At 40.8% G+C, this 12,229-nt stretch overlaps 1 protein-coding gene across 4 annotated transcripts in view; it reads right to left on the bottom strand.

Moving 5' to 3' along the window:
• The window catches only part of Arhgef38 (Rho guanine nucleotide exchange factor 38), a 126,861-nt gene that overhangs the window by 13,674 nt on the left and 100,958 nt on the right, over positions 1-12,229 (bottom strand). For 3 of the 4 annotated variants that reach the window (XM_087198778.1, XM_087198776.1, XM_004866252.3), the window contains exons 8-10: positions 10,847-10,951; positions 9,327-9,449; positions 6,113-6,424 (exon numbers count right to left, since the gene is read on the bottom strand). In XM_087198778.1, coding sequence (XP_087054904.1) covers positions 6,113-6,424; positions 9,327-9,449; positions 10,847-10,951 — 540 coding nt within the window. The remainder of the gene's footprint in view (positions 1-6,112; positions 6,425-9,326; positions 9,450-10,846; positions 10,952-12,229) is intronic. The other variant, XM_087198777.1, reaches the window with a different exon arrangement.

Consider the following 12,229-nt stretch of genomic DNA (forward strand, 5'->3'; position numbering starts at 1 on the left):
CTGACCTTCATTTTTCACTGGGCCATATAGAAAACTGGTCTAGGTTTAATCCTGAAACTCTCAAAAGATAAATGTAAAAGTTTTAGTTCAGATTTATCTGTCTTTCAGCCCTCAGGCAAAATCAGAGAATGGTAAGAACAGCTAACCTGGCTCTGGCCTGTTCCTTGCACCTCTAGTCAGCCGCCACTGGCACTGGACAAGATAAAGGCTAAGAGACACCTTAGATTGGGCACAGAACAAGAGAGATAGACGGGGATGCCTTCTTTTTGTTTCCTTTCAAAATGGGAGAAACTGTCGTAGGTAGACATCTGCAGCACAGCAGGTTGGAGCCTTGGCAGGCCTTCGTCCCTCACTGCTTGGAATTCATATTTCGCTCCAAAGAGTGTCACCTCGTCTCTTCTACATGCAAACCTGGCCTGAGTGGACCCCCACTGGAGATAATTAAAATTACCTTTAACAGTTTGTCTCTTTTAGGGGGAACAATTACACGTGGCTATCGAACAACTATGGTTATCAAAGCAACAGTGAGAAGACTGTAGTTGGGTATTCCAGTCAGATAAACTGTCAGTTTAGGGTCCATCTTAAAATGGTCTTTCCTTTCTTAAGTGTAGAAGATTTTTATTCCTTTTGATTCTTATTACAAGAGATCTCTGTTAATTGATCTATGAAGTTATGACTAGTCTTGTTTATAGTTATAAACCTAAAAATTATAAAAGTTATTATAATTCAACTTGGCCAAATACATCTGAGTGCACTCTGGTTTATAAACAAGTTGTCTTATGTGTATGTCTGTCTGTCTGTTCAATTTGTTACAACACATACAGCTGTTGTATTTGAGCTTTTTTCTTTTGGCATTTTGGATTTTTTAAGATGTTAGCCTGTTAACTTAAGTTGGCTTACAGATAAATGTAATTAAAGACATGGTTCCCCCAGGTTGCCAGATGATCCAGATAAACTTGTTTTACAAATACAGTACATATTGTTGTCTATGTATAACTTGGGAATCTTTCACTGGTCAAAAATAATGTGTTAATGGGCCAGGGATTTAGCTCAGTGGTTTCGCCACCTGCCGCGCAAGTGCAAGGACCCGAGTTTGATCCCCGGTACCAAAAAACAAAACAACAAACAAACAAAAAATAAATGTGTTGTTATGATCTGGCTCTCAAAAATTTGTTACGATAATAATAAAGACTCTTGGGCTTAGGAAAACTACTGGACAGGATCCCCCTTGGTAAATAAAGGAGCAGCTGCCTGGAAAATAATTTATTCCAGCCTTTGCTCACAAAGGGGACCCCAATAATTTCCATAGCCTTGTAGGAAATACATTGCTAAACATATCATTGTGATATGTATACATTGGTCATGGTCTAAATTTTCTGTGGGAAAACAAGGTTTTATTTAAAATGCTCTTGGTACAAAACAAAATTAAGAGGGGCTAGGCATTTAGCTCAGTGGTTTCACCACCTGCTGCGCAAGCGCAAGGACCCGGCACCAAAAAAAACCCCCAAAACAAAACAAAATTAAGGGACAAAGGGTTTCATGTAACTGATACTCATTATATTTCATTCTTGCCTTCCGGGTGTACAAGTCTTCTGGGATATTATTTACAGTAATGATCTTTTTTGACTCAGGTATCTGCCTTTCTCTTGCACTCCAGCTCCTTGTGATAAGAGGTACATGTCAAGCCAGCATGAGAAAACCAATCCAATAATAGTTTTCTTAACAACTCACGTGATGTGTACGTGTCACCACACTTAGGGATGTTCAGTTGCCAAACAGTTGAAATAATGTCACACACTAAAATTAGAGGCTAGACATTATGAACTCCTGAGGCACATTTATAGGTCAATATGTGTGCTGTCTTTAGATGGCGTCCTACTAAGGGATCACAAATAAGAATTTTCTTTATGTCATTTAATGTCTTGTGATCAGATGGAGGTGTTTGAGGAAAAGACTATTCTGTACTAAGATGGACATGTATTACAAAGAAAATGTCATCATGATTGTCATGCTAAAATACCATGTGTAGCTCTTGATCTTAAGTTTCTCTGTAATATATAACTGTTGTCTGTTAACATTCTGCAGGGATTCAACTACTAAAACAACCATGGTTGGTAAGAAATAACAGCCCTCTAACTGTGCTTTATACTTCAAAAGTTCTTGATGTCTTAACCATTATAATAGTTAAGCTCACTGCTCCTACTGAGATACTTACGTCACTGATCTTCTCTTCTGGGTGTTCAACAACTAAAGTTTAGAGACCAAAATTAGAAAGGTAACTGGGCTATGAGGACAGCCAATATTTTGGGCCTGGGCCCTCAAGCTCAAAGAATCCAGGACATGAGGGAGCCTTTTCTACAAAATCCTACATCTTTGGTAAGTCACTCACCCTCCTGAGCAGGGAGATTGGTGGGCACCAGAGGACAAATGTACAGTGTGTCAAAGGAGGGTCACAAAGAGGAAAAAAATCTCCCATGCTTTCACTGAAAGCAACATGGTCAAGCAAGGCCATGATCCATCCTGACAGCTGACACTGACAGAGGAGCTGAGACACTATGCATGGTTCCAAAGTAATGCCTGAGAAGACTTAACTGACCTTGATAGATAGTAAGAGCTTCATACTGATTATGACACAAGTCTCACTTCAACTTGGCCTTAAACACCCAGCAGAAAAGAATAACCACAAGAGGTATAAAATAATGCCATAGTAATAAAGCTAGATATAAAAAGGGGCTCCAGTCACTGACCCCTTCTGGCAGTTTCCAGCTCTACCAGGAGCTGACCACAGTTACAGATCATTACGAAAAAACTATGGTAAAATCTGTAAGAGCTCAGCTAGAGTTTTAAATTTCTTAGTGAGATTTGTTCATCAAATTGTCTCTTATCTTCTTACAGCTAAAACTAGAGAAACTTATGACAAAGTATCAGACTTATACATAACCTCTATCAATGGTTACAATCACTATTACAGTACCTAAATGTAACTTTCCCCCAACCTGCCCTTCCATTCTAGTGTGCTCATGCTTAGACTATACATGCTCTAATTTCTTAAAAGTTTTGTTTATTCTTGCCTAGAGGCTGCCAATTCCAAGCAGTTATACAAATGGAACCAATGACAAATGTGCTAGCCTTCTTTTACCAGGATTCAACAGATCGACCTTGTAAACAGCTCATAACTGCTAAACTACACAATACAACTTCTGTGTTGGATTCTGAAGTCCCCTGGACCTTCTCCTTATCCTCTTTGTGGGAGGCTATTACTAGTTCCTCCCAGTGGAAACCTTTGTTGGCTATATTCGTAGCAGTCCTGCTGACCTTAGTATTTGGTCCATGTATTCTTCACTGTTTCTTTGGTTTTGTCTCCTCCAGACTCAGAGCTATAAGGCTACCCAAGGTGACAATGCCTGGCACCTATCAAAGGCCTTTAAATAGACCCTCTGGAGAGTAACTCTGACTGCTGATCACAACTCCAACCCTCTTCAGCTGGAAGTAGCCAGAATGGTCTTTGCCCTTTGCCCCCTCATAGAAGATAGGGGTCCTCCTTAGAGCGGGGAATACTGCAGATAGGTGAGTTAATTAGATATCTTGTAGGAAGTTAACAGGGCCTCTCTTAAGGCGCCAGCTCTCCAGGAACCAACACAATGAGAAGCCAACACGGAGGACAATTGAGGCACATTCACTGATTAGCATTATAAAAAGGAAAAGAAGTACTACTTCCCCTAGAGATAGATAGCACTGGTTAATTGATATTCTAAATGGAAAATTCCTTATATGCTTGCTATGTGATTTGCTCCCCCATCTGACCCCCATTTAATCAATATTATCTGGGTGACTGTACTTGTAATCTTATTGGTTGGTCATGGTATGGCCCCACCTCGTGCCCACCTTGTAAATTTCCATTGAGTCTTATAGTTTTGTCTCGCTTTATACCCACCTCACCACATGGCTTTGCTGTATAAAACATCCTTAAAAAATGGGGTGGGTGGGCAACCCACTTTCTGGTCCCCATTCTGTCTCTCTTAGACAGAAGCTCTCTTTCTCTCAATAAATTTTTCCTACCCTTAAAAAAACTACAGAGCTTTGGGTTCTATGGTACATTAGAAAAAAATCTACCACATAATCCAGCAATCCCACTACTGGGTACATGATCAAAATAATTGAAAGCAGGATTCTGAAGATACATTTGCAAAAACAAACAAATATACTGGAAGAAAGGGAGAGATTCCTAGATATATATGAATTACCAAAAATAAACCAAGATGACTTGATTATCTTAAATAATGTAATTATTGGCAATGAAATTGAAGCAGGAGGAAAACCCCTTTCTTAATAGAACTAAGAAAAGCCCAGGATCTGATGGACTGATTCACTGCCAAATTCTACAAGAACTTCAGGGAAGATCTAATACCAATACTTCTCAAACTCTTTAGGAAAATCAAGAGTGAAGTAGCACTCCAAAAATCATACTTGGAAGCTAACATTACAATGATCCCCAAACCAGACAAGGATCCAACCAAATAAAGAGAACTACAAGCCAATCTCCATGATAAATACAGATGCAAAAATCGTCACAAGATACAGGCAAACAATGCAGCAAAACATCACAAAGGTCACACACCATGACCAAGTAGGCTTCATCCCAGGGATGCAAGGATGGTTCAACATATGCAAATGAATATATGTAATCTATCACACAAAAAGAAGCAGGAACAAACATCACAGGATCAACTCAATACAGAGAAAGCCTTTCACAAAATTCAACATCCATTCGTGATAAATACCCTGAAAATAGGTATAGAAGGACCTTATCTCAATCTGATAAAAGCCATTTATTACCAAACTACTGGCACTATCATTTTAATTGGGGAAAACTGAAATCTTTCCCTCTAAAATCAGTAACATGACAAAGATGTCCACTATCACCATTCCTTCATCACAGTCCTTGAAACATTAACCAGAGCAATCAGGCAAGAGAAAGAAATAAAAGGGATATGTTTGAAAAGGAGGAAGTCAAAGTATCTTTATTTGCAGAAGACATAATCCTTGACTTATAAGACTCAAAACTTTACACCAAAAGACTCCTAGAATTAATAACCAAATTTAGCAGTGTAGCAGGATACAAAGTCAACACACAAAAACCAACAGTGTTCCTACACACTACTAATGAACTCAATGAGAAAGAAATTAGGAATACAGTGCTATTCACAATAGCATCAAGAAAAATTAAATACTTAGGAATCAATGTAACCAAGGAAGTGGTGGACCTCTACAATGAAAATTACATCATTCTGAAAAAGGAAATCAAAGGCCACATGAAAAAATGGAAAGACAGGCAGAACAAATATAATCAAAATGGCTATACTTGCAGAACTGATATACAGATTTAATGCAATCCTCATCAAAATACAGCATTTCTCACAGATGTAGAGAAAAGAATCTCAAAAGTCGTGTGGAACCAGAAGAGACCTAGAATAAAAGCAATCCTGGGTAACAAAAGCAAACCAGGAGGCATCACAATCCCAGATTTGAAGTATACTGCAAAGAAACTGTTTCAAAAATATTTTAAGGTATATGTTAATTTGTTTCACTTATATGCTAGTTTCTCTTTGCTCATTGAAAAGAATATTTGTTCCTTTCATTTGTTTGTTTCTTCTTTCTGCAACATGTTACTGCTGGGAAAACTGAAAGGTATCCAGGGGCTCTGTGTTACTTCTTACAACTGCCTGTGAATGTATAGCTACAGTATTTCAAGACAAAAAGTTTAATTACATACAGCACACATAAAGTATAGAATGAAATCATCTTAATATAGCTACACTTCTCTGGAGTGCTTTCCACTACAGTACATTAGCGATTTCTCAAAAACAAAGAATCTCTTCGCTCCTGTTTTATAGACTGCAATGTGAGAGATTTCTAGCTAATTTAAAACAGAAAGTGAAGGCATCTTTAAAAGTTCCATAACGCAAAGTGGGGTCCCAGAGCGGAGGACCAGCTGGCTGCTCTCCTGAAACCACACCCACACAGGCTGCACCATGCACCCTGTGCCCAGGCCTGCCCCCGCGTGCTGTGCTCCCCAGGACACCTGGCCACGTGGCCGGGGCCATGTGCTCACTGGCAGGATGGTGGCGTAGCCCTGCTGGGCCGCGAGCATCAGGTCCCTGAGGAGGCCGCCAAAGCTGCACAGGCCGTTAATCAGAATGGTGCGAGCCGCCTGGTTGAAGGCCTGCAGCTCCTCCACGAGCTGGGCATTGAGGGCCTCGTACTCCTTTTTGGCCAGGTCCGACTCTGCTCTCTCGGACCGCTGCAGGTAGCTGTTGTAATCCAGCAGTTTGTCGTAGCGCTTCTGGATAAGCTTCTGTGGTCCTGGGAATAAGGACAGCAGAGCGGACAGCGGGTTCAGGACGCGTCTCTGGAGCTGAGCCGCCTGCCGAGAGAAGACACGGGCCCATTACAGGGACGGCCAGCTAGGAGCACGTGCAGGCTGCCCAAGGCCACCTGTCCGCTCCAGGGGAGCAAAGAAGCAGGGATGAATCTGACCGCCTCTGGATTAGCTAAGCCTGTGCAGGGACCAGAGGCTCCTACTGAACCCGAAGAGCAACAGGAAGAGGAAAATACACGTGAAAGCCTCTCTCTCAAAACCTAACTCCACCTGTCTTTCCACTGCTAACGCCTGGACTGGCACTGCCCTTTCCCTGCTTTCTAAACCGGAGCCAAACTAAGCTCCACAAGGTGGAGGACTAGCTCCGCCTTTGACTCCCAAGACTGTGAATGCTCCACCATGTCACTCCCCATCTGCCAGCGGCCAAGGGGACACAGTCGGTGGTGGGGAGACCTGAGCCCACTCCTCCCACCCCAACCCCAAGTCCCTGACGGCTGGAAGGGCTTATCTTTAGCAATGGAACTGCATCCCCTATACAGACAGTGAGCTTTGAATGTAGCTCTTTTACTCCTGTGACAGAAATAACCAGAGTTATAACTTCCTCTTTAAATACCCTGAAGGGTTAAATGGAGGCTGGATCTGGATCTTAAATCGAGACATTTTTAGGTCTGAAGGACTGAAATAAATTTTGCTTGAACACCCAAGCCCATGTTGGCACCAGGCACCTTAGATTTAATTTCTTCTATTTCTCTTCCCTCCCACTTCACTCTGAGATGCACTAGTGCCTCATGCTTGCTGACTGCCTTCCCTCACCACCACCTCTGCTTGTATCATGTGGCTGGGTGACAGTAAGGTGGAAGGGGGCTTTTCTGCGGCCCCTCTGAGATGATTCAGGAAGTTGGCACCTCAGCAGCAGCCTCTATTAACTAACTTCCATGGCCCTGCTAACTGTCCAACTCATGGGAAATCGAGAAGAGAGGAGACCTGCTCTTGCTGGCGCCAGCAACAGCCAACCCACATTGGATTTGATGTCTAGTATATGAAATAATCAATACAAACCTGCACATTGTTTAATGAGTCTCCTAAGCAAAGAATCTATTTACTGCAGCTGATATAAATTTTTGTGTTTGTGACTTGACTGGATTCTACAGGAAATATACTATAATATAATTTCTATCTAATCTATCCATCCATCCATCAATCTGTCTCCAGTGACTCATAGACATGAACTGATTCACCTAAACACTGGAATTGTGGTTAGAACAAATAAGAAGGGATTCTATTTTAATATTTTGTCCTACATAAAAGTGTATATAAGTATCATTCATGGTTAGATAAGAACAATTGCTCTGCCTTTAGACAGGTTCTGGGTTCTTAATATAGTTTTTGTTTGTTTGCTTGTCTGTTTGTTTGAGACAGGGTCTTGCTATACAGTTTAGGCTGGCCTTGAACTCACTGTGTAGCCCAGGCTGGCCTCAATCTTATGAAAATCCTCCTGCCTCAGCCTCCCAAGTGCTAGGATTACAGGCAGGTGCCACCATGCCTGGTCTTAACATTTCATTTTTTAAAAAGAGTTATATATGTTATATATAAATTGTTACTTTTATATTGAGGTTTCTGATATTTATTTTAATGGCCTAATAAATTATCTTGTGGTTTTATGCAGGGCTCCTTCATCTTCCTGCTAAATCATGGAATGCATTTGCAGAGGGAGATTCTTCACACTACAGTGGTACCTCAGGTCACGAACTTAACTCGTTCCATAGTTCTGGTCGCAAACCAGAGAACTGGATGAGAACTGAATCAAATTCAATGGTTAACTTCAACATTGACCTTATGGGGAAATTAGAGTCAGTATGTGCTCAGATGTACTCAATAGATATTTATTGACTTAATGAATTTGAATTAACCTAAAGAGCAGACCTGTAAGGTCTTTTCTAACATGTGCTCTCTGTAACTAAACCCAGAAAACACATTAAATAATGAATCACATTTCTCCCATTAAACACATATTGTAAAAACGTCAGTCATCCACCCATCCACCCATGAGTGGGAATCTATCATCTTACTTCAGATGTACTCCTGACTTTCTATTTCCCAGTGCCAGGGAAGCAAGATGCTTCTTTCTGTGTGATTTCCTAGTGCTCCTTCCCGGGTTGAGAGACTGTGGCCATGGTTCACTGGTTGTCACAAGGACTTGACTCAGCCTGGTGAACTAAGAATGTGACCATCCTCCTACACAAGCCACTTGCTGAAGACTTATCTGACCCCAAAATGCCGGTAATGCCACCACACAAGATGTCAATTTCAACACGATGGAGTCCACGATGTCCTCTATATAAACTTAGCTAATATGTAATAATTATAGCTATAAAAACACAAGGCGCTGAGTTAAAATCAGTGTTACCCAGATGACTTTACTAACCAAGTATTATTGATTCAAGCATGTTTTTATGGTTCCCAAGCTATATTTTGCATGACTCTTAGAAAATACGTATTTTATCATGGAAAAGAAGACATAACGCGACTTTCAGCAAAAGTGCTTTCTCGGCAGGTAGGTTTGCGGCCCAGTGTGCATTGCGCTGACAGCCCTGCTATCTGCAGAGAGGACCTGCCCTCCTATGGGACAGACTCCTCTAAGAAAACCACAGCTTTCCAGCTCAAATCCTTAATATCTCTACGCAGACTTAAACTAAATCTTGATTCTAAAAGGAGCACAGCTACTGACTACTACCCCAGAAGCAGTCTTGGGCTGCTTTAAATTTCAATTATAGCAAAATCCTCACTAATCTACCTAAAAATATTTAATAATTTAAAAAATCTCCTACTAAAAATCTCCTAATTTTGACTTTAGTATTTGCTTTCATTTTCTAACTGCAGAAGAATAAATGAAAAGCCACTTTTAACCCCATTATTTAATTTGCATTTAGCTGTATAATTAACTTACAAAGTCATGGCAGAGGTCTGGGGCAAACCGCGGGTTCTCTGCCGAGCTCCGCTCCTCCTGGTCCGGGTGCTGTGACATCTCCCGCAGCTCTGTCACCCTCTGGAGAGCAAAGGGCAGGGCATCCTGAAACCCAGCAGAATCGTTACAAAAGGGCAGGCTCTGGAGTCGGTGCTATTAAAGCCCCCAAATGTGAACTAGATCATTGTAATACTCCACTTCCGGTGACGGATTAAAAACAAGATTAAAAACACATTTCATGAATATGCCATGCGGCCAGGTGATTCCTAACAATCTACTTCCTCCCTCCCCGGGTCAGCTTCTCCTTGCATTCCGTCTAAGGTCCCTGGTTATGTGGAATCCACCTTAGATTCCCTCACTGGCCGCTGTTTACCAATCAATTCCTTCAGACTGCTTATTTTCAACTTCAGTCCTCTTGATTTCATCATCAGTTTTCTCTAGTTAGTTTAGCCCTCTTTTTAGGAGAATATGCTCACATTTTTGTTGACTCAATTGGTGAAAACACAAGACTTGCCAGTAAATATTTCCCAAAGGCGTTCACTCTCCAAGGGGAACACAGGACAGGGCTCCCATGTCCTCTGGCTGCCGCAACTATGGTTTGGTTTTGGTTTCACAGAAGGCAGCACTCGAGGAAGAGACAGGCGGACCCAGTTATAAAACAGGCTTTGCACCAGATAACGAACAAGAACACAATGGTGTTTGTCCTTACAGAACCTGGAACCTGGTCCCCAAACCAGTGTGCTTGACACCTTAATCCCCTGCTGGTGTGTCATTCTATCAACATCTACTTCAAAGAGAAAAACTTCCAGAAAAGGAAGGGGGCCATTTACTAGCTGATTTATGTGTAACACTACCAACTTCTACATCCCATAGTCATAACCATTGTCAAGACATCTCTAAGGACACTGTGACCCCTTGTAAGAGCCATGAGACGCCAACTCCTGAAATAATTAATCTTGAAATAATTGTGCTGTACTCCAACTGGCACGTTGAAATCAGTGATTCTGAGGGGTTCTGAACAACGATCTAAGGGACTAGGCATTTTGGGGAATGTATTTATCTTCTAGTGTAATTGTGTGAGAGTGTCTGCTTTTTGTACTTTATATTACTTCGTAGTTCTGTTTAGTTTCTTACATACTGATTTTAGGTACTAGAAAGTGAAGTTCTAGTAAAATCAAACACATAACACAATTTCTGCCTCCTGTATAACTTAGTATTCATGAACTCATCTCTGTTATAAAGAAAACAGGCTAATGCCCATATGACAAGTATTGGAGCGAAGGCCCCAGAATATAGTAGCTTGGATGAGGGAGAGGGTGGAGCGGGCAGTGGTTAAAGAGCACAGCCCATCTTCTGCGGGCTCCTTTCACTGGCTGTCTGCAGCCGTCCAAATTTGCTACAGTGCGCAACATAACATAAATAAACAGTCACGTTTACTCCCGTGATAACATAGAAAGCAATGCATTCTTGTAGTAACACCGAGAAGGCCATGGCTCACCTACCTGTATGTCTTGAAGACAGAATGAGATGTTCTTCATACACTGCCTCACAGTTTTTTCTAAAGATCTGAATAGTTTTTCTTCTTTGTTAAAGGTATTATCTTTCACCTAAAATACAAATGAAATTACTTTCATAACTCAAATGAATCTAGTATTTAAGAAATAACATAGACAGTAAAGGCCCAGAACATTATAAAAAATTCCTTGTTGGTTCTGCTGCCTGCCTTGCAAGAACAAGGTTCCGAGTTCAATCCCCGGTACCAAAAAAAAAACATTCCTTGTTGATAGGAAAACCTTCTGGGATATGCTGACTATGGTCACACAGTGGCTTCTGGGTTGGCACACAGCACAGCGGCATGTTCAGTTAGTGTTGCAAAGCCATGTCAGGCAGCTGGATCTGCTGTTGTTCATTTGCACACAGCTTCACCTATGTCACAGTAGCTGCAGGGTTATAAAACTGTTCTCTATAGTTTTTGGTGGCATACACATATAATTTACAAACTCAAGTGATAGTAATATGTGCATTTCCCAGATAGTTAAATTTTATCATTGACAGGAATGTATTGTTTTGCTGATGGGACTCACTCCATTTTATTTCCAAGTACATATTCAGAAAATATTCTTAGGTCCATGGTTAAAGAAAAGTGGCAATTATCACCTCAAATGTGAGAGATGACATATAATCTTAGTTCTTCTGTTAGGATAAATCTGCAGAATTAAGGTAGTGTTCACATATGTTCAGTTATTTTTTTTCTCATTTTACATGTGTTAGCACTCAGAAAAATATGCTTTTATATGCTACTGGCAATTTTTAGGAACACACATCTATTGTAACTGAAGGTAAACATTAGTTTTTAGCAATCAAAATAGCTACAAGATCAGAAGCAGGCTCATGCTGGCAAAAGCATGCAACTTCAGTGGAACAGGCCACAAACTGTTCAGTTCATCACTGGGTAATAATTGCAGCTGCTCCTGGCTCCTATGTTTCTTAAATTCACACACCTGACTTAAGAACTGAGCGGGTAGAGATGATACCATTTTATTTATTTTTAAACCTTTTAATAGTTGTTTAACTAGAGAACTTTTGATTGAGTAGAGTTCTTTGTAATCCACATGAAATCCAATGCCTTTGGTCTTACAAAAATTACCTGACATTTCCTGATTTGCTTACAATCAGCAAGTCTCTATGTTCCAAATTAGACTGATATGTATAACAATATGCTGAGGCAGATTTTTTAAAACACAGTGTCCCAGGAACACCATGCAATATTTTATTTTATATGTTGTGGCTGGAATCCAGATGATTCTGAAGTGGCAGGTTTAAGGATCACAGTGAGAGAAATACTGCCGAGTTCTACTTCTCCATACCCAAGCCTTTCTCATACT

The sequence above is a fragment of the Heterocephalus glaber genome, unplaced genomic scaffold (genome assembly GCF_053883595.1).
Source record: "Heterocephalus glaber isolate CG9 unplaced genomic scaffold, H.glaber_assembly_v1.0 deba00001688, whole genome shotgun sequence".
In the NCBI taxonomy this organism is placed as follows: domain Eukaryota; kingdom Metazoa; phylum Chordata; class Mammalia; order Rodentia; family Bathyergidae; genus Heterocephalus; species Heterocephalus glaber.